The sequence below is a fragment of the Melanerpes formicivorus genome, unplaced genomic scaffold (assembly GCF_026170545.1).
Source record: "Melanerpes formicivorus ecotype bairdi unplaced genomic scaffold, bMelFor1.0.p_v2 SCAF_15, whole genome shotgun sequence".
In the NCBI taxonomy this organism is placed as follows: Eukaryota; Metazoa; Chordata; class Aves; order Piciformes; family Picidae; genus Melanerpes; species Melanerpes formicivorus.
In genome coordinates, this window is record NW_027142367.1 from 17,399,487 (window position 1) to 17,422,674 (window position 23,188).

The following is a 23,188-nucleotide window of genomic DNA, read 5'->3' on the forward strand; positions in this document are numbered from 1 at the left end:
TTTAGATTTTTGACCCAGTAACCTTGGAGGAGGACTGTAAAAGGACCATAAACCCAACTACTGCTGTCATCTATATATGCAAATTCTTTATTATGATTAGGTGATATTGATGGCTGAAGGCCCTACTGGGCCTTCATGCTCTATGACTGGAAGATAGTTTAATTCAATCTCTGAGGATTTTTATTCATCACAGATATAAATCTAGTCTAAAGACTTTTCTAAGTTTGATGCAGCCCCACAGAATTAGAAACAGGGCACAAACCGAAAGTTTTGAAGCAGAAATGTTACCTGTACCTTGTTCACAGGACATATACACAGCTTTTTTTATCACTCATTGAAGAACATCAAAAATCAGGTTATCTGCCATTCAACAGAGCATGACCATGTGCTTTTCCCTTTTGCTAGTTGCCTGCCACTTTCAGAAATCTCTATCAAAGATAAGTGGTGACTTTGCTATCTAACCATTCCTTCTTAAATTGGTTGTGCATTCTATGTATTTTGCACTTTGACATTCTTTGGTCATTTGAACATTAAATCTGTATGCTGAAGTTCACAGGAAGCAGCAGAAATGGAAAATAGCACAGGTCAGGTCGTAGCTTAAGTGTCCACTACTTATACTAACTGCTTTCCTACTGCTGTTATATTCCTTCCTTGGAAGTAAATAGGGAAAAAAAAATAAAAAGTCATTAAAAGTATAAAAACTGGAAAGATGGTCCCTAAGACTTTGTGAACTATTTCCTTCACTTTTTAAGGGTTACTTTGCTTCATCACTTAAAAACAATGTATGTACAAACACCCTGAGTTTACTTAATGCCATCTTTCTGGATGAGCTGAAAGCAAATTGTATTCATAAAGCTTTAGCCATACATTCTGCAACTTAAAATTGGTCAGCATCAGTCTCTTCTTTAACACTTGAGTACTGTATCCAGTTCTGGGCCCGCCTCAGTTCAAGAAGGACATCGAAACACTTGAACGTGTCCAGAGAAGGGCAACAAGGCTGGGGAGAGGCCTTGAACACAAGCCCTATGAGGAGAGGCTGAGGGAGCTGGGATTGTTTAGCCTGGAGAAGAGGAGGCTCAGGGGAGACCTCATTGCCCTCTACAACTACCTGAAAGGTGGTTGTGGCCGGGAAGGGGTTGGTCTCTTCTCCCAGGCAACCAGCACCAGAACAAGAGGACACAGTCTCAAGCTGCGCCAGGGGAGGTTTAGACTCGAGGTGAGGAGGAAGTTCTTCACCGAGCGAGTCATTCGTCATTGGAATGTGCTGCCCAGGGAGGTGGTGGAGTCACCGTCCCTGGAGGCGTTCAAGAGGAGATTGGACGTGGCACTTGGTGCCATGGTCTAGTCATGGGGTCTGTGTTGATAGGTTGGACTCGATGATCCTCGAGGTCCTTTCCAACCTAAGTTATACTGTGATACTGTGATACTCTTCCCAGTATTTGTATAAGGAGATAATATTGTGGATTCATTTTGAAGAGGAAAAATTCGGAGACATGCAGATGAGTTAATGTAGTTCCCCAGTATCACACTGAGAAGACTATCAGAGCTGGGAAAGGAACCCAGGTGTTCCAACATCCAGTCCGGAGTAACCATATCAGCTTTCTATGTCATTCAGCCCCTGTTAGCTGCCTAAAACATTTGAGAGCATCCACTGAACTACCTTATATTCACTGCATCCCTGCATGTGCTACTGCACAACATACCTGTCTGGATGTGACTTTGATTTGCAATGACTCTGTCTTCCCTCCCCAGCTACTACCAAATTCACAGAAGCCGTGTTCTCGAGTCTTCTGATAAGGCAAACAGTGCAAAAGGAGCGAGATTTTCAGGTTATGTTCAGTTCATCTGAGAGATATCTCCTACCATTTATTCTTGCTTTATACTGCCACTCCAGCAGGACCTGGGCTTCCCTGTCTTCCATATCATGTCTGCCAGCTCCAAACAGATGTCTGTAATATCCAGCAGTGTTTCAGGTGGCACCAAGTGCCTGAGTTTAGATAACTGAATCTCTTACTCAGTCCCGTCTCTGCAGTTTGTGTAGGTCTATGTCGTATTTAAATGGTAACAGAAGCAGTAGTGTCCTCTACCTCTGGTGCCATTCATGAGGCTCACCAGAACTCTCAGGAGTTCTTGAGTTAGTTTTATCATTCACCAACCCATAGGTAAAGCTGCCCTAACATAACTATAACTATAACTATAACTATAACTATAACTATAACTATAACTATAACTATAACTATAACTATAACTATAACTACCTGAAGGGTGGTTGTAGCCAGGAAGGGGTTGGCCTCTTCTCCCAGGCAACCAGCACCAGAACAAGGGGACACAGTCTCAAGCTGCGCCAGGGGAGGTTTAGACTCGAGGTGAAGAGGAAGTTCTTCACCGAGCGAGTCATTCGTCATTGGAACGGGCTGCCCAGGGAGGTGGTGGAGTCATCGACCCTGGAGGCGTTCAAGGGGAGATTGGACATGGCACTTGGTGCCATGGTCTAGTCATGGGGTCTGTGTTGATAGGTTGAACTCAATGATCCTCAAGGTCCTTTCCAACCTAAGTGATACTGTGATACTGTGATAACAAAATGACAGCTTCTGTCATTGCATATTCCTTGTCTTGCTACTGCTCTGATTTTCTTTCTAATGCAGCATTTCCAGCTAGGTTTATTGGAGAATTTTCTCTTTTTCTTAGACTGTAGATATTGTCATAAATGTCTGTCTCCTATGGCACTGACTTGACAAAATAGAATAAACCAAACCAGGTTGGAAGAGACCTTCAAGATCATTGCGTCCAACCCATCAACCAATCCAACCCACCCAAACAGCTAGAATAGAACAGAATAAACCAAACCTGCTGCTCTATGCTGCTCTGAATTTCATATTGTCTCCAACTGTGCCAATGACTGCTGAGGAGTAATTATGCATTGTAGCCTAAGCTCAGCAGAACAGCAAAGGCTGTTTTTCAGTAGTCACTTTGCTCCATTCTGTGCTCTTGCACAGATCTATGCTCATCTACATAAGTAGTAAGTGCACAGGCTTCCAGGAACCCTGCACACTCGCCGTTTTGAGCTTGGGTGAAATGCGCACCAGCACTGTATTTTTAGCACCTCATGTTTTACCAGAAAGGCAACATAAAGGTTATCAAGTTCTTCAAGCCAAAAAAAAAGTTTGTGTGAGAAAATGCCACTGGTAATGTTTATCCAGAATGTAAAACATGGTAACGGAATAAGCAATGTTTTTCTTGGATTCTGGCCAAAACAGAACTGTCAACTAAATAAAAGTGTGTGGAGTTAGAAGGGAAGAAGGCTATGGAAAAAAGGAAAAAGAAAAAGAAAAACAAACAAAACAAAAAGAAATAAATTAGAGACCCTTTTGTTTTCCTTTCCTGAGTACTGTTGTGAGAATTTTCTTAGGCGTATTTATAAATCCTGTGAGCTACTGGAAACTGCCACATCGTCACCTTAACAGAATGAACGTCTTTATGTAGAATAAACCAAACCAGGTTGGAAGAGACCTTCAAGATCATCACGTCCAACCCATCAACCAATCCAACACCACCTAAACAACTAACCCATGGCACCAAGCACCCCATCAAGTCTCCTCCTGAACACCTCCAATGACGGCGACTCCACCACCTCCCTGGGCAGCCCATTCCAATGGGCAATCACTCTTTCTGTATAGAACTTCTTCCTAACATCCAACCTGAACCTCCCCTGGCGCAGCCTGAGACTGTGTCCTCTTGTTCTGGTACCGGCTGCCTGGGAGAAGAGACCAACCTCTGCCTGTCTACAACCTCCCTTCAGGTAGTTGTAGAGAGTGATAAGGTCACCCCCGAGTCTCCTCTTCTCCAGGCTGAGCAACCCCAGCTCCCTCAGTCTTTCCTCATAGGGCTTGTGTTCCAAACCCCTCACCAACTTCGTTGCCCTTCTCTGGACTCGTTCCAGCAAGTCAACATCCTTCCTAAACTGAGGGGCCCGGAACTGGACACAGGACTCGAGGTGTGGCCTAACCAGTGCAGTGTACAGGGGCAGAATGACCTCCCTGCTCCTGCTGGCCACACTGTTCTTGATGCAGGCCAGGATGCCATTGGCCCTCTTGGCTGCCTGGGCACACTGCAGGCTCATGTTCAGCCTACCATCAACCAGTACCCCCAGGTCCCTCTCTGCCTGGCTGCTCTCCAGCCACTCTGCCCCCAGCCTGTAGCTCTGCATGGGGTTGTTGTGGCCAATGTGCAGAACCCGGCACTTGGATGTGTTCAATCTCATGCCGTTGGACTCTGCCCATCTGTCCAGCCTGTCGAGGTCTCTCTACAGAGCCTCTCTACCCTCCAGCAGATCAACTCCTGCCCCCAGCTTGGTGTCGTCAGCAAATTTACTGATGATGGACTCAATGCCCTCATCCAGATCATCAATAAAGATATTAAAGAGCATGGAGCCCAGCACTGATTCTTGGGGCACACCACTAGTGACTGGCCTCCAGCTGGATGTGGCACCATTCACCACCACTCTCTTACCAAACACCTTACCAAACACCTATCTTACTTTAAATTCTCAATGCTAGAAATTTTAAGAGAAGCCCTGTGATTAATCTCTGCCTTCTGTCTTGCTTTGTAGGTGATGAACTGAACAGTAGTTCTTGTAGCAATTTGGAAATGCAAAAGAAAAGATGTGCTGTTTCTGCAGCTTCATCTCTGAAAGCAAACTGGAATCCTTTAATTTTCACTGCATTATTCTCTTTCCTTCAGAAAAATTCTGTGATTTGAATATTATTATCTTTCCTTCTAGAAAAATTCTGTGATTTGAATATTATTATCCCAGGTGTCTTGATAAGGAGGTTGAAGCAGAGATTGAGAGGCAAAGTATGTATAGCCACTGTATAAACATACAGAGAAGAATGAAAGAGACATCTGCTGACTGGTGGTGCGTGGTGCCCTACAAGGAGTTACTGGGGAAAAGATGCCCATTGGTTTATGTCAGAGTAGTAGTCAGTGCAGTAGACCTACACTGCATGTGTGGAGTACAGGAATCCCTGCTTCAGTCACAAATCTGTCTTCCTGGATAAATTGCTCATAAAATTATCAAGCAAATAATTCCTGTTATTTGCTGGAGGAAGCCCAGCACAGACAATCTTCATGATACAGATTTTGCCGTATTGTAGAACAGTCAAGCAACTGGCAAGAAAGATATAATCATGTACCAAAAAGGTAGTGAGTGGGCTGACATGGCCTTTGTGCAATTAGGTCTTACTCTATGATAGACACAGGTTTATACATTTCTCTTGAAATATTTTGGAAACAGTTTCTTTGCAGTGGCTCAGACAAGGACTCTCAGCGTGTGTCAGTAATTTACTTCCAGCAGTGTACAGCTGTCCTGCAGGACCAGCTTTGTAAAGAAGAAAGCAATATTTGCCCTCCACACTGGACAGCCCTGTTGCTTACATGGTGCACAGTTTGAATAATTCCCCCATCAAAAATGCTGCAAATAAATTGCTTTGAAATGCACTCAGAAGAGGGCAAGTAATTTTATTAATTTTATTAACCTTTCCACTGCGAAGCCAAAATGAAATTCAGTCAGTTTGTTCTTTCTGCCACCTTCAAGTTGAGAATTTTGTTTGCCAGTCTCCTCTCCCAGTTTGAATGCCACAGTACTTTAATTTTTTTTTGGTCATATTGCTCAAATTGAGTCATCTCATTGATTTGTCTGTGTCTCTGCTTCATGATCCAGTAGAACTGCAGTCTTAGCTCTTGCCTCTGCTGAAGACTGGCCAATTTGTTCCATCTTTCTCTTAATCTCTCCTCAGTTTACCATGACTCTTGTAATGTGGATGCTGAGCCTCAACATCATCAGTTCACATGGGCTGCTGGGGATATTTCAGGGCATTTCAAAGCTCAGGTTAATGGCAAATGCTGGAAGAAGTTGTGTCCAGTTGCACAGCACTGTGTCTCTTCCACTGTGCTTAAATAACCAATACAGGTTTCTGTCTTAGATTGCAAGTTAGGAAACCACTTCAGCACATATATGTAGCCTTGCCATACTGAATATGGAAAAAAGGTTTCCTTGCAGGTGCATTTCGTTGGTTTTGTTGATCCCACATCTGTAAATGGAGCTTTGTGGACTGCCCGGGGAGGTGGTGGAGTCGCCGCCACTGGAGGTGTTCAGGAGGAGACTTGACAGGGTGCTTGGTTGCATGGTTTAGTTGATTGGGTGGTGTTGGATGAGAGGTTGGACGCGATGATCGTGAAGGTCTCTTCCAACCTGGTCTATTCTATTCTATTCTATTCTATTCTATTCTATTCTATTCTATTCTATTCTATTCTATTCTATTCTATTCTATTCTATTCTATTCTGTTCTATGACAGTTTAGGTACAAGTATCTTAATTAGGCTCTAGGGCTACCGCAAAGACATACAGAAGGGAGAGATGAATGCTAACTGAATAGATAAAGTAAAATGAAATACCTGGTGCTTCAGCATGTAGTTTCAGTTGCTCCTGCTATTAGCGAAACAACAACAAAAAAAATAATTAGACAATAAAATGGCAAAAAAAATGAAGGTACATTGTCAGGGTTCAATGTCAGGGAATATCCTTGGATTTTTTTTCAGATTGTTGTCTTAAAGGGCAGCACAAATTACATTTTTCAGGTAAGGTCAGGTAAACAACAACAAAAAATGCATTGTCTGTTACAATATTTGTGCTCCTAAGGGTTTCATCTTAAAAGGAGCAAATCTGCTTCGCCCGATCAGAGTCAGTTTAAGTGTAGCGGGAGAATTACTTTTTCAATAGGCTAATCACAAAGCAAAACTTAGATGCAGTGTCACAGACAACTGTGTCCTCACAGGAAGGAACAGGGAGATGGACAAAATTAATTGTCCAATGTGAAAACCTAATTTCAGTGATTTAGATAAAAAAGCTTTGCTGGTCAAGATTTTTCTTCCCAGGAAACTGAAGGTCTGGACAACGCTTGGCACCATTGTGATTTCCAACTTGTTTTAGATCTTTGTACAAGTTCATCAAAATCCAGGAAGTTATTTTTTGGCAAAATCAGGACTCTTCGATGTATTCTCATTAGACACATCTCTCAAGGGATTAATTTCTCTTCCCTCCTCCACTCCCTCTCCTCAGGATGCAAAGTGATTATCTAGCAGTACTTAGCTGTGTTTATTTTTCATTACCGTGCAAGTTTTATTTAGTTAAGGTGCAGATATATTGGTGCAGTGGATGCACAGAAGGGCTAGTGGTCTGCTTTAAAATTGTATGGATGTGCAAAACCTTTGCCTTGGCATGTGCTGCTTTTCTGTAAGCCAGCTGAAATGAGTACTTCACACTGAAGCCAGACCATTTCTTTGTGACAGGCTTTATTAGTCCTAGTCTTTTGATCATCTGCACACTGAGCATACTCAGGCAACAGATAGCCTGCATTTTTCATACTTTGGGAAAGGAGTTTCCCAATTCCAGTGCAACCAAAAGGGCTGAAATGCTATTGTGTTTCAGAGCAACAGTACAAAGTCAAAAAAAAGCCCCAACCACAAGAGGATACCCAACCTTTTTCACTTCCATTTATCAGGAGAGATGAAGAAAGGGCTTCGGCTGAGCATGAGAATGGAGCTATATTCATTGCTGCAGAACTCCAGCAGACTTTGGCTGACCTGGACGAAGAGTTAGAAGGTATGGAAGTATGTAACTTCTGAAGTACAAAAGATAGAGGCATAGCCAGGAGTTGCAGACTCAAACTGTACTCTGAGACATCTGCACATTTCTCACTTGGATTGCAGGGAACAACTCACAGGTGTGAGACAAACTGTGGTCCATCCAAAGTAGTTGCTTTCCCCATGCTTCAGGAGCAGCTGCTCTTTATAGACTCACACTGAATATTTTTCAAGCTACTTATCAGATTGTCATTTTATTTCAGTGCCTGCTAGCAAAAAGAGTTGAACAGCAGTTTATAGGCACATTTTGTAGTCCAGGTTTGGTATAGTTTCACTGTCTTCAGCAAAACGAAATCGATTTATCAAACCAAATTCATCTCTGCGTTTAATTAACAATGTTTCTGATTTGTATTTTGTCATAATGAAGTGGTGAAGTGGGAGACATTTTTGTACCCACTGCCTCCTCTGTTGGAAACATTTTAAAGATAAAAATCTTTTTCCTACTGTGATGAAAGTATTTCTCAGTTAATGGTTTGTCACCAAATGATCTTGAATACTTCTCTTAAACTTCTCAACTTTACTTTAGTACTTTTGTGCTGGACTTAATTGTGATTTAATTTCTGTGAGTTCTCTCACATTGCAGTTTCTTAGCTTCCTTGATGTATCCAGCAAATCTGGGAGGAGAGTTAAGCTTCTTGCACAGTGAGGCTTTCTAGAGTCACTGGTAAAGGAGGGTGAGAAGAATGGAGAAAAAATACAAGTAGTGTTTCTTTGTTTGCTTGCTCAAGGAAATCCTTCAGCTGGACTGTTATTACTAACCAGGTCTGGGAAACGTAATTTGGAGTTGCTCACTGTTTCTCAGAAACATTTCTCCTTTGGAGTCATGTGGTGAAATACTTATCACTGAAAGAAGTTAGTCAAAGATAAGGAATGAACAATAGATTAAATTCTGCTTTCAGCTGCATTTGTGTGTTTCCCACTGGCTGAAGCAAGACGGCTGCAGAAATATTTGGCTGATCCTAATCAGCAACCAGACAATAAAAAAGGATTCAGATCTGTCCTTTATGTAATACAGGCATTAATATATTTTTGTTAGTTTTAATGAAATCTGATCCATTTAAGCTTGTACTGGCTGTGTGTGAAATTTAAAGTTATATTGCCTAAATACTGCCTACATGTATTGTTGTTTGTGTATTTGCAGCAGTGGAGGGTATAAGCAGCTCTGATTCTGAGTACATCGATGAAATGTGGAGGCCACATACAACAGAAGTTGAGGCTACCCAAGATACTACCGTTTCTGTTCCAGTAACAGTCATAGATGATGCTCCAGAAGTTAGCGCCTCTAACTCTGCTGGAAGTGAAGAGGCAGCCACAAGATTGTCACAAAACATCTTGGCTGACTCTGGTATTACAGGGAACTTTACAAATAAAAACAATAATGCAGGTTCCTTTGATAAGGGACACACAGATGGTGGAGCTCTATGCATTTCCAAGGACTTAATATATGAGCACCCAACTGAAAATGAATTCAGCCTCTTGCCTGTGGAACAGAGGAGAGATATGTTTGAATCTCTCACATCCTCTTTTGAAAAAAGAAGTGAAAAGAGCTTCAGACTGGAAATACCACACAAGCATGGTGTCAGGTCTGAGGAATGCAAATCTAAGCTGAGCCCATCTCACTCCAAGGTCACAGCTGAAGTCAGTACAGCAAAAGAGAAGATAAATCCACTTAATGAAAGTAGTAACAGGGAAAGATCTCTGAAAAAAAGTAAATCAGAATTAGAAATCAAATGGCCACCCGCAAAAAAAAATGAAGTAGAAGACATTCCATCAACATCCACGTGGTATCACCGTGCCCAGAACTCAGCAACAAACTATGAACCTAAAATGGGTTTGACAACTTTTAAAGTTGTCCCTCCCAAACCTGAAGTAAAACATTTTGATAGAGGAGTTTCACTTTCCACTGGTGCCATTAAGATAGATGAACTAGGCAACCTTATATGCCCTAACTCTGATATCAGTAAGCACATACCAGGTACCTATGGTGATGAAAGTGAGGAATTTTGTCTTGGGAAAGTGAAGGCATTCTGGAGGTCAAGCTCTACAGAGAAGCAAAGTGATGACTCTGCTGAGCATCTCCCTAAAAAGTCAGCAGTTGCCACAAACTCTAAGCCTTTTACTATAAAACATGAACACAAACCGGTCTGTCTTGCAGCTCCAAAACCTGTAGCACCACCATTTGTTACCACTCAGGTAGCTGAAAGACAGTCAGAGACTGAAAAGACCAAACCACCTCTTTCAGTTGCACAGTCTCAGCTAACACCATTAGTGGCCCCAACCATGAATAAGGACAAGCTGGAGCTTCCCTTTATAAAGCCACATAGAAGAACTTCAAGTCAGTATGTTGCCTCTGCCATTGTAAGACACATCAATGCAACTACCTTTAAGAGTGACCCTATGGAATATCACGAGAAAGATGAAAACAAGCAAGGGGCAGGAGAGGTTAAAAATGAAGCAGAAATTTCACCCAAAAGATGTATTGCCATAGCCAAATATAGCCCTGTGGACACAGAATCAGCAGAAACAAGAGAAACGCTTTCAAGTACTTTTACTTGCAGTCAGAAAGCATCACACAGGTTTACACCTGGTGATAGTTCTGGCATGGAAAACAAAGTAGTTAACACGAGGTCACCAAATCAAGCAACTTCTCTGAGTTTCTATAAAAGTGTCCCACTTATTAAATCCTCTTCCAAGGATAACAACATTCCAGAAGATGATAATGGTTTAAACAGGAAACAAAGTATAGCTGAGAAAAAGACACATCTTTCTCTTGACCAGAAGTGTGAGACTTCAACTCATACTACTTCAGCCTCATCTCTTAAGTCTCCTGATCTCCAAGGAGTTGTATCTTCTTTCAGTACATCTTTGCGAGTCACCAAATGGCCTCCTGCTAATGGTGTACAAGTTAGTTTGCTAAAAGCTTCACCTGAGCTAGATGCTGCAGCAGCAAACACGGGGTCGGAACTGGAAGAAAAACGTGATTCAGAAAGCAGTGCTATCAATGAACTGGATGTTAATGTACAGACCAATATCTTTGGACCAAAGAAGAAGTTCAAACCTGTCACCCAAAAACCAGTTCCAAAAGACACATCACTGCACAGTGCCCTAATGGAAGCCATTCAAACAGGAGGGGGAAAAGATAAACTCAGAAAGGTAAAGTGGAGACCTTTTTTAGCTTGTTTGGACTGCAGAGGCCTATATTCATCCTGTCAGACACCAGAGGTTGTTATAATTGGTACAGTTTCTGGTGAGCTGGAGCACACAAGGCATTTGAAAACTTTATAATGGTCAAATACAGACCAAAGTCTCTGCTTATTCTTCACATCCTCTACATAATACAATACCACTGCTGCTGCACTAGCTAGAAGAGGCAGAGGGTGCAGAGACACAGCATGAAGGAGAGGTAATTGAGGTCAGCATAAGAGCCGAACTCACATTTCAGTGTGCTGCATAAAAGCAGGAGCACACAGCGCTGAGTAAACCTGTAAATACCTGAAATGAAGGAAAGAAAAAGCCCTGCATTTTGTATTACTAGGTGATACTCGTTTTCCACTGACTTCATGCTCTTATGATATGAGATGGCATCTCTAACTACGGTGTTACTGTCTACACATACCCTCACTGCTCAGTGTGAGTGAGGGTTGTAAAAGCAGGCATGAAAGAAGAGAGACTGGTTAGTCTCCACAGCTTGCATTCTGGCACAAGTGTCAAAAATACTGTTAATAGTGTTTCCAAACTACCACTAAGTAAATACCTAATAACAATGTGAAGTTTATTCTTTTCATATTCTAGGTTTCAGACAGTGCACTAAATGGCAATTACCGGAAACTTCCGTATGCTGAGCCAGAGAATGAGCGCTCAGCCCTTCTAGCAGCAATTAGAGGTCACAGTGGTGCCTCAAAGCTGAAAAAGGTAAGAAATCAGAATGGTTGGTGATCTTTTTTCTCTGTAGTCTCTTCCTGATGGAAATTTTGAATAAACCCTGATACCAAACAAACTAAACGGTGTGCTGCAAAGAGAATATTGAGGGGGAAATAACATGACAGGAGACGAGGTCCAGCTGACACAGATGTCATAGAAGGTCTGATCCTATCCTCTGCTATTAAACTTAACACTCTCTCAAAGGATGTACTCTTAGCTGATCAAGAAGCACATAGAAACCTGGATTAGTTCCAGGGAGTGCACGTCAAAGGTTCACCATTTTCACATTTAGGTGGGGGTGGGTTTTTGTGCTTCAGGAGTATGCAGTTAGATTAATATATTTACATTACATTCATTCACAGTTACCTGAAAACACACTAGGGCTTCATCATGCATGCTGTTTAGCTGTTAACATGAGCTGGTGCATGCAAGTTCTATGCCAGTAATTGATGTTGATGGAACATCCACTTTCCTCACAGCTGGATGATTCCTTCTGTCTGATAGATTTACTTAATCATTAGAGCATCACTTATTCCCAAAAGCAAAAGCTGAATTGAAGCTTTAGGGGTTTTTAACTCGGTATACTAATCCTGCCAAAGATGTGTATTTGGCAAGGAGCTTCACATTTCCCTTGTGTAATGACTCAGGCCATATCACATACCCAGGTAGCTGGCATTAAATAGAAAGGATCTCTTGCCTGTGTTAGGAAATGACTTTCATCCCTCAGATATCTTACTGCCATTGCTGCACATAGGATACAGCTTCCTGTGAGCCTAAAAGTGCCTTCCTCTGAGCCTAGGCAGCAGCCATCTTCACACATACTTAACTGCATTCTGCATTCATTTGAACAAATGTAAATTTGTGGGGGAAAAAAAAGGCTCTGACAATGAAGTGGTGGTGTATTATCACAGACTTTTTGGAATACCCTCCTCCAGCAGAGAAGCTTTTGAAGGAAGTTGCCTAAAAACGGTACGCTTCTTTTTCACACTGTGTCACCTGTGCTAGTTAAATTATAGTTTCATAGTTTCATAGTTTCATTCAGGGTTGGAAGGGACCACAAGGATCATCTAGTTCCAACCCCCCTGCCATGGGCAGGGACACCCCACACTAGAGCAGGCTGGACAGAGCCTCATCCAGCCTGCTCTTAAACACCCCCAGGGACGGGGCCTCAACCACCTCCCTGGACAACCCATTCCAGGGCTTCACCACTCTCATGGGGAAGAACCTCCTCCTCACATCTAGCCTGAATCTCCCCACCTCCAGCTTCATTCCATTCCCCCTAGTCCTATCACTACCTGAGATCCTGAGCAGTCCTTCCCCAGCCTTCCTGTAGGCCCCCTTCAGATACTGGAAGGCCACAATTAGGTCACCTGGGAGCCTTCTCTTCTGCAGACTGAACAGCCCCAACTCCTTCAGTCTGTCCTCATAGGAGAGGTGCTCCAGCCCTCTGATCATCCTTGTGGCCCTTCTCTGGACACGTTCCAGTGCCTCCACATCCCTCTTGTAATAGGGGCTCCAGAACTGGACACAGTACTCTAGGTGGGGTCTCACCAGGGCTGAGCAGAGGGGGAGGATCACCTCCCTCAACCTGCTGGCCACACTTCTCCTGATGCAGCCCAGGATCTGATTGGCTTTGCGGGCTGCAAGTGCACACTGAGAGCTCATGTTGAGCTTTTTGTCCACCAGCACCCACAAGTCTCTCTCCTCAGGGCTACTTTCCAGCCACTCACTGCCCAGCCTGTATTTGTGCCTGGGATTGCCTCGACCCAGATGCAGGACCCTGCACTTGCTCTTATTGAACTTCATGAGGTTGGCTTGTGCCCACCTCTCCAGCCTGTCAAGGTCCTATGTACGTGTACAGAGGGAGGTATAGCTGTGCTATAATGTATGGGCTGTCACTTTCATGTTATCTGAAATGTTCACTTGTTTTATCTGACATGCCATTATTCCAATATATTGTATGTATGTATGTGTGTGTGTTGGTGTATAATAAAGTAATAGAATATAGGAGCTCTCCAAATGTGAATTAGATTTGATGGGAGATGAATTCTTTTATTTTTCACTACAGAAGTTTTGTGCCTCATTTCCTCTGAGAAAGGAATGCTGATACTTCTTGAAAAGCTCCCATTTGGCACGATACTGAATTGCCTAATAATCACTGAATCGTTTTAATTACTAATAAGTTGCCATGATTATTACTAGTAATGTTATTAATGGCAAAACCACTTGCTAAACAGTTGACAGAAAAGCTGGCTTAGTCTGAAAGATTCCCTTCTCCACCTGCATGCATTTAAAATAGGATGAGTTTCCAAGCTGATAGTTTGTGAAGAAATTTTAGCTTCAGAAATTCCACAGAAGCAGACTTGGAAGAGCAAACCATTTGTTCTGTTCACATATCTCTCTGGTCTTAAAAAAACCAACCAACCAAACAAACAAAAAACCACCAACAACAAAAAAAACAACCACCACCACCACAAACCCAAAACAAACAAAAAACCCCACAAAGAAGAACAACAACAAAAAACAACCACACCCCCCCCCACACCCATTAGCTCTAATGGCAATTTTTTCCTAGCAGCCATGCCTAACAGTTGAGGACTAGAAGAGCCTCCCTGTCATCTGAGATTATTTATGTGCAGCCTAGACTGCAAAAAGTAATGAGATTTCTGGGTGGCTACTGCAGCCTTCTTATATGTTCCAGATTCCAAAACCTTTGTTGTTGTTTCCAAATAAACACCAAGTCTCTTACCTTATGTGCCAAGAAGAGTTAAAGGATATTGGAGCTCGCAATAAATAATGAGTGCGTTTCTGAGACAATGCCAAATCCTTGATGCTAGTAATCAGCCCAGCTGAGTGATGTGAGTGAATAGTAACAGATGTTCAACTCCATGAGCACACAAAAGTTCTATGTGTTTTACATCATTCAAGCAAAGTGAAATCAGGGTACTGAAAGTGTATCAAATGTCAAATAATTACAGTTCAGTCCTGCTTGATATTAATCACCTCCCTTCAATTGCATCATGAGCAGATCTCTTCATTGGCCTCTGAAGAGCTGCAGAGTTTTAGGAATGCAGAACTGTCCTTGCAGAAGGCAGAAGACCCTCAGGAAGAGCAGTTTTGCATCCCACCTTCTCCTGCCCAGCCACCACCACCACCTCCGCCTCAGCTGTCAGCAGCAGCCCCTAAGTCCTCTGCCATGGCTCCTGATAACCCTGTAGATGCAAGGCAAGCACTAATGGAGGCCATTCGCTCTGGTGCTGGAGCAGCAAAATTGAGAAAGGTAAAGGTACTTTTCTATTTCATTGTGGATGAAGCAACCTATGTCTGCTGTACTGTGAGAGACATTTATAAGCTATTCTGACTGCACATTTCTTTATTCCATCAGAAGAAGATACACGCAGTGTTTAACTGAGTCAAACACAAGGAGTGTATTTCAAACTTAACATTGAAACTGAAACGTGCTTGTGCATATATGCAACCCATATGAATAGGCAGTAATGTATTTTTCTTTTAAGAGGGCATCAAGAGCATTAATATAATACCAGAAAGCATTTTCATGCACTTTCCATTCTTGTGCATCTGCAATACCACTAGATGTGCTTTGGGCAAGGTGAACCTAAGAAAGATCAGGTGTCTAACCTTGAAGAAAACAGAGAAAATACAGAAATAAGTATTCTCTCCTCTCAACTTCAGTAGTGTGTTCTAGACCTTGATTCCCAACACTTAACCTTGGTTGCACCTGCTGAGAGCTGTCAGGACAACCATAGGGTCATTCTAACGTCTACCTCACCTTTATTCATTGGGTGCTGTGTCTTTCATTTCTGTGGTCAGCTATGGGTCAGTCAATCTCCAGATGGCTCAATGGCCTGGGTGTGATTTTAAGAGTACCTCCACTTATCTCTTTGATCGACATTTGTTCTTTCTAACCTTAAGTTACACTGCATTTGCTGGTAAAATGAAGCAGGTCAATTGGTCTCAGCGGAGTCATCCAAGTATTACATAGCAGTATCAAGAATAGACTTTGATCCAAGGACTTCAAGGAACATACAAAACCAGATGCAGTTTTCTCAACACATGATTTAGCTATGTCAGCCATAATGTGTAAATAGCTTTAACCTCATTTGTCCTCTTTAAAATACTTGTAAAAATACAGTCCGATTTTAACATTTAAAAAGTAGCCCCCCCAAAAATGTTGTTTCTGATAAACCAGAATTTCCACAAAACCATACAAATGGCTGAAAGCAGTGTTTCAGGGAACTGTACATCAGCATGCAAACAACTACAACTTCTCAGTGGAGGCAGCAGAAAGAGGGGACTGATCTCTCCTTGTTGACCAATAACAGAATACAAGTAAATGGAAATAAGGATCAGGGGAAGTTCAAGTGGGACATTAGGAAAAGGCTCTTCACTGAGAGGGTGGTTGGTCACTCGAACAGGCTTCCCAGGGAAGCAGTTAAGACACCAGATTTGCCAGAGTTCAAGGAATGTGTGGATGGACACAGGTCTTTTAGGTAGACCTGTGCAGAGTAGGGAGTTGGACTCAGGGATCCCTATGGGTGCCTTCCAACTTGAGATATTCTATGAGTCTAAGGCGACAAATTATAACAAAGTAATACTCCAAACCAAGCCTTTATTTCTCCACTTCACTAATTTAGAGGAAAATCAGATTCGGATATTAAAGAATAATTCTTGCAGCTTTTTTTTGAGATCTTTCCAATTCCTTGTTCTTCTAAAAACATTATTCTTGGAGAAGTTCCTGAGCAAGCCCTTAGCTCTAATCATTAAAGCAAGTCTTTATCAGATCTTTATAGATTTATTTCAAGTCAGTTGGATAGCCAGTGTAGGCCATGAAAGTAAGTTGGATCTAAAAATGTGTTGTGCTAAATACTGTGCCTGTCTTCTTTCATTTTCAGGACAGAGTCATTTTGGATAGTTTTGTCATTGAAATAGCAGAAGAGTGCACCTCTCATTATATAATCTTTTATGAAATAAAAAAGGGCAGTGTTTTGTCCAAGACGGTATGATTTATTTTATTGCTGTGCTGCCTTGTCCAATATTGGATATGCAAGCTAAGTCTTGTATATGCCAAAGACACTGTATCACTTTGGCATCTGAGATCTTATGCCTTTGATAACTGATGAAATAAAAAATGTTGTCAGATTTCTCAAAAACTTTCTCTCTAGTCTGTATTAATATCTCTTCTAGCTTGTTGTGTGGAAGGAGACGTAAAATCTGCTTATTCCCTGCAGCTGGACAACTTGTGACAGCAAAAATTGAATCTGTAGAGGAGACAGAATATGATAGGTCTGTGTCAGAGTTTTCTTCTTTTACAGCTGAAGAACGTGCCTCTAAGGAGCACTGAGGTTTTTGCAGACTGGCTGGCAGGTGGTTTTGTGCTATGGCTGAAGCAAACATTTTCATATGTTTTGCCTCTTCTGTCAAAGGATGTGGCACAGTTGGTAGCACGCAAGACCCCTAATGGGAAGGTCGTGAGTTCAAGCCTGCAGTGGGCAGGAGTGTCCTCCCTACTCTAGTCATGAGGTCTGTGGTGACAGGTTGGACTCGATGATCTTTGAGGTCTCTTCCAACCTTAGTGATACTGATCTATGATGTCATGATTTGGAGATGTGAGCGCAGCGATGGTTTTGGCTTTGCTAGAATCTAGAAGATTTTGGTTGCAGCAACCAGATAGCAGAGTAGATAGTTCAGTACAGTAATTACATCTGTTTTTTCTTTGTTTTCTCAAAGTTTTCTGTGACAAGAGAGCAAAATCATTTATTTAGCTAATATAGGGAGAACTGAGGAGAGTCTGCTTTGCTTAGTTATGTGTCAATCAGTTTGTACTTATTTATGAGAGGTTATTTTCCATGAAAGTAGATCAAATGTGTCTGCCAGGGGAACCAAGTGCAAAAAGCAACCATCTAGATAAGGAGCATCCAAACAAACATTTGAGCTCTATTAATATTTGTGAAAAGGTAACTCCTCTATCCACCCCTGACTACACAGCTGTTTGCTAAAGTCATGAACTTTAAGGGTAAAAGATCCACTGTGCAGGAAGGGAGAAGAGAAGTTGTTGCAGGTTGACCTTGCCTTGCTGAGAATCAGAGTCTGCACCACACAGGCTGTAATTGGGTCAGCCAAAACAAACCAATGCAAAATGAGGTACCTGAGGGAAGTGCCAAGTGTAGGTAAGACTGTGCACAGGTCTCCTGTCTGTTTTTCAATCCATTTCTTGGAGTACTGTGCTTGCTTTGGCAAATAAATCACACTGTGTTTTGAAGAAATGTCTTTTGTTTTATTGCACACTATTGCTGTCCACGGACCCCTGGAAGAAAATCCTTGTGGATGCCAAGCCAAATTTGGCTTGCTCAGTAAAATGGTTATTCCCCAGTGCAGTGTGGTTCAGAGACCTGCCAGAAAGTCGTTGGATTACAGGGAATGGAGACACAGACATGTAACTGAAAACAGGTGAATTTACCAAAATGGAAAAGTCCTGACTATGTGCAGGAAGAGACCTTTTCCTTCAGTTCTCAAAAGGGTCTGTCAAGGAACCTGACAGGTATTTAACACATCCAAACTACAATAGCAAGTCATGGAGATTGCATCAAGTAAATCCATCAACCAGAATGGCTGAATGTTATCTCGCTAGCAAGGAGCATGCTTCCCAGCCACACAGTATGCCTCCTGTACAAAGCAGAATCAGGTGATCTGGGAAATAAACAGCTGATCTGAGATCAAGCTTTTGCTAATTCTGGTGAGCAAAACTCAGGTCTTAGAACTTTAACAGTTGAGCTGCTGGTGTTAAAAGTGAGATGTTTTTTCCTTAGATTGTTTCAAGCCAGTTTTTTCCACAATTTCACATTCTTAATATCTTTATGTGTAGTTTTTAACTTTCTATTTCTGTCTCAGAAAATTGAGAACAACTTAGCTAGGTTTCTGAAATTCTGTGTGTCTTTGCACACGTATTTTTGTGTCTGTGTAACTTGCCTTGGGATTTGCCACGATTATCTGTGGAAAAAAAGCATAACTACACATGCAAATAACCCGTTAGATGTCTAGCTGTAGGTAGAGTTGCAGCACAAGTCCATGCAGGATTGTAAATCTTACACAACAAAGAGAAGCTATAAAAGTTGCCTTAGCTTCTATACCATCTACTCACTTTAGGCAGAGTTGTACCCAGGGATTTGTTAGAAATATTGCAGGGAAATGTGCCTGCAGAAGGTAGGGAAGACAAGTTGCACAGCTGAAAAACAAGTTTTTGCTTATGGTAAAGTGGTCACTGTCTACTACATTGTAATGGCACATACAAGAGACATTCTACAGCCTTGACACATTTTCCAATAAGGACTTCAGCTGCATCTAAGCAGTCTTTGCTTTTTGCTCACTGCAGTTTTAAAGACTGATTTGACTCTATCACTGCACCCACAAGCGTTCATGCTAACGTTCAGCATTGGCACTTAGTCACATGAACTCTTGATACGTGCAGGGTATTACTCTGCTGGCAACCAAAGGAGCCAGGTAAGGTAATTACTGCACCCATTACAGTGAGTCCCTGCTATCCACTGGAATAATTTGAGGTCGGTTGCCAACAAGTTATGTACATGAAGTGGCTTCTAGGAAGCATGGCCTAGTTCCATACCTTTAGTTCAAGCAGTGGACTATTATTCTCACATAATCAGAGGTATATAACAGTGAATGAAGAAATACTGTGTCTTGTCATCTGTGTCAATGGGTGCAGTGACAGAGATTACAGACAAAACTACAGCTGGTATTGGCTTTGATACATGTGGCAGGAGGCCCCACCAAAAGGTTGGCCAGGCTTGATATGCAGGTAGTCAAAGGAGCTTTAAAGTGATTCTAGTTCCCATGAACAGTGAGAGGCAGTCATTTGCATGCTGTTACTCTAGTTGAATTGAAATATAACATTTAATTTGAACTCTTCACCTTGCTAATAATGTTTACTGTGACCTCCATTTTTCACAGAATTACACAGAATTATTGAGGCTGGAACAGACCTTCTGCCATGCTTGCCAAGGCCAAAATGAAAGAGTTAGACTTGATCAAATAAATTATTCCTGTTTAGCTTTTGTGGTAACCTTAATTTATATCTTTCCAATAGAATTAAAGCTCAGTAACTTTGATTTTGAAAAAGCACCCTAGTGTGCCTCTTTAAAATGAAGCATGTGCTTGGATGACCTGAGAACTAGGAAGGAAGATAATCATTTGTTTCAGTATATTTCTGAATCAAAGTCTTTGGGAGTTTCCTTTATTCAATCAGGAAGCAAAGTACTAATCAATTGATTTTTATGATCAATGACAGCTAACCAATACTGAACAGATTTTGACTGTCAGATGTTGTGTACTTGCAGCCTGGGTTTCTGTTCATTCCACAAAATGAAGGAGGTTCACAGAAAAATACATCACCTATGTTGCAGCAATCATGTAATTGCTACTGCAGTGCCTAAGGTTTGGGGGTTTCAGGGAACATTAGCATCTTTCATTAGACCAACTCCTACTACAGCTTGAAAAAGCAGGTAAGCTTTAAGTAGTCTCAAGTAGCTGATGAAGAGACTAAGCTTGAAAACAGCCCCACAGGAGAATGTTTGGCTAACAATGTCAAGAGTTACAGATTTAAAAATGTCTTGAGTGATTGTGTGCTTTTCTTTATTGTAGGTCCCTCTGCTCATTTGAATGTATAAAGAACAGGTAATTGGAAAGTCTAAGTCTCTATGCACACATCATCATCATCATCATCCACGGTCTGAAGTGGCAAAAATGTCAAGAAGTTTAGTTTATTCTCCTGTCTACAAGCCAAAATAAGTTGTAGTTAATTTTCTGTGTGTTCCTGCATAATGGTTCTAAGGGGAAAATATGTTGCTCCAACATAAAGCTTTTGTGCCAAGGAATTGTGTTTTGCCTCTGAATAATTAAGGTTGCCAATAAACTATTCTTGTTGGCAGGTTAAGAAGAATATAAACACTATGCACTCCTGTGTTAATTCTGTTTCTGGGCAAATTAAAAGGCTTTGCTATCTCTCTGAAATTAATACTCATTGCAAATTGTTAAAAGTATGTAGCTATTTTAAATTATTTACTTCTTATTTGATTTGGCAAAGGGCCGTAAGCAATTGAGGTGAAAACCAGAATAAAGATCTCTTAAACACAATCAAAGCAAAAAGGTACATTATGATGAACCTGAATTGTCACATGCTGGAGTCATGTTTTAAAATTAGACTAACTTTGTATTTCTGGGGGAGCTCTGAGAAAGTAAGTAATCAGTCATGAATGTGAGACAGTGTCTATCAAAAAGTTACTTAAGGGGGTATGATGTATAGAGTGCTACTATGCAGAGCTATACTGAACCCTAGTAACATCTATGGCACTTTAAAAATATTGAGACACTTTAAAGTATATTTATTTGCAAAAGACTGTGAAGGTTATATAAATAAGATTCAGAGTACTGAGTAGAGGTCCAAGGTTTACAATTCATCCCTGCACTGCAAAATGAAGTGAAGTTGGTTTGTGTCAGTAACCAGGACTTTTGACACCTCCTGTTCAGGTCATGCATAAGTTGGTCCTTTGTTTCCAATTTGTATGGCTGTTGTATGTTGTCTCACGATTTATAGCAGCATCTCTTTCCAGTGTTGACTACTTTGGTAGTTATTGTTGCACATATATTTTGAAATTTATTAACTTAAAAAGGACAAATGAAAACCATTTTTTTCACATTTCCTATATTGTAATGAAACCGAAGGAAGGAAGTTTGGACATTTACATTTTTGTAATCACTGACCAGAATAATGGCAGACACTTTTATCCTTGGAGCTGAAATTTTCAATGTGTGGCTATGTAATGTTGGAAGTATATGAATCTTTAGCCGTCTGCGTTCAATGGATCCATGTATTATACATTGCAAAATACCAATGTCTGTTAGTGCCACGAATAAAAACAAAGTCAAAACCTGACATGGCTTTCAAAGACTCTTTTAGTCCAATGATTTACACTGACAGAAAGAGAAGAGAACTATAGATGGACAGAAGTGTGGCCAGCAGGTTGAGGGAGGTGATCCTCCCCATCTACTCAGCTCTGGTGAGACCCCACCTGGAGTACTGTGTCCAGTTCTGGAGCCCCTATTACAAGAGGGATGTGGAGGTGCTGGAAGGTGTCCAGAGAAGGGTCACAAGGATGATCAGAGGGCTGGAGCACCTCTCCTGTGAGGACAGACTGAAGGAGTTGGGGCTGTTCAGTCTGCAGAAGAGAAGGCTCCGAGGTGACCTAATTGTGGCCTTCCAGTATCTGAAGGGGGCCTACAGGAAGGCTGGGGAAGGACTTTTCAGGATCTCAGGTAGTGATAGGACTAGGGGGAATGGAATGAATCTGGAGGTGGGGAGATTCAGGCTGGATGTGAGGAGGAGGTTCTTCCCCAGGAGAGTGGTGAAGCCCTGGAATGGGTTGTCCAGGGAGGTGGTCGAGGCCCCGTCCCTGGAGGTGTTTAAGCCCAGGCTGGATGAGGCTCTGGCCAGCCTGATGTAGTGTGGGGTGTCCCTGCCCATGGCAGGGGGGTTGGAACTAGATGATCCTTGTGGTCCCTTCCAACCCTGACTGATACTATGATACTATAACATAAGCAAAGCGCTGTGCAGTGTTCAGTACTTCAGGTCAGAGTAAAATGTCTCAAGCCAGGGAAGAGCTCAAAACCAGTAACATGGGAACACTGTAGAAATCACCAACTAGAATCAAGATGTCAGAGTTATGTACATTTTAAAAACTAATACTGTTCTGATAATGATCCATTTCCTCATTAGGGAAGCTAATGCGTTCAGAATTGAGATGCTCTGTCACACCTTAGGATAAATAAGATCACCTCTTTTAACCAATTATCCTTCTTTTGCCTTTTAAAGTCTTAGTGTGCTTTAGCTCAGAAATATTAACCTGTTAAACACACCATCACAGGAAAGTATTCAGTCACTCATAAGTTTCAATGCTGTAGATAGTCCCACCAGGAGCAAATTGTGACTCATTGTGAGTCTCCTTGTCCTTGGGCTTGCCTGAAGGTCCTTCCTTACTACTGCCACTTTAGTGTAATAGATTTATTATTAGGATAAACTTTATTAGAATAAACCAAACCAGGTTGGAAGAGACCTTCAAGATCATCGTGTCCAACCCATCAACCAATCCAACCCTCCCAAACAGCTAACCCATGGCACCAAGCACCCCAGCAAGTCTCCTCCTGAACACCTCCGATGACAGCGACTCCACCACCTCCTTGGGCAGCCCATTCCAATGGGCAATCACTCTCTCTGTAGAGAACTTCTTCCTAACATCCAACCTGAACCTCCCCTGGTGCAGCCTGAGACTGTGTCCTCTTGTTCTGGTGCTGGCTGCCTGGGAGAAGAGACCAACCTCTGCCTGTCTACAACCTCCCTTCAGGTAGTTGTAGAGAGTGATAAGGTCACCCCTGAGTCTCCTCCTCTCCAGGCTGAGCAACCCCAGCTCCCTCAGCCTCTCCTCATAGGGCTTGTGTTCCAAACCCCTCACCAACTTTGTTGCCCTTCTCTGGACACACT

At 42.0% G+C, this 23,188-nt stretch overlaps 1 protein-coding gene across 12 annotated transcripts in view; it reads left to right on the forward strand.

Moving 5' to 3' along the window:
• COBL (cordon-bleu WH2 repeat protein) overlaps positions 1-21,685 on the forward strand; it is a 239,972-nt gene extending 218,287 nt beyond the window's left edge. For 7 of the 12 annotated variants that reach the window (XM_068147700.1, XM_068147701.1, XM_068147699.1 and 4 more), the window contains 5 exons: positions 7,560-7,660; positions 8,843-10,854; positions 11,494-11,613; positions 14,651-14,902; positions 20,296-21,682. In XM_068147700.1, coding sequence (XP_068003801.1) covers positions 7,560-7,660; positions 8,843-10,854; positions 11,494-11,613; positions 14,651-14,902; positions 20,296-20,313 — 2,503 coding nt within the window. In that variant the 3' untranslated portion in view covers positions 20,314-21,682. Of the gene's footprint in view, positions 1-7,559; positions 7,661-8,842; positions 10,855-11,493; positions 11,614-14,650; positions 14,903-20,295 lie in introns of all 12 variants that reach the window. The other 5 variants (XM_068147703.1, XM_068147704.1, XM_068147706.1 and 2 more) reach the window with 4 other exon arrangements.
• The last annotated feature ends 1,503 nt before the right edge of the window (positions 21,686-23,188 follow it).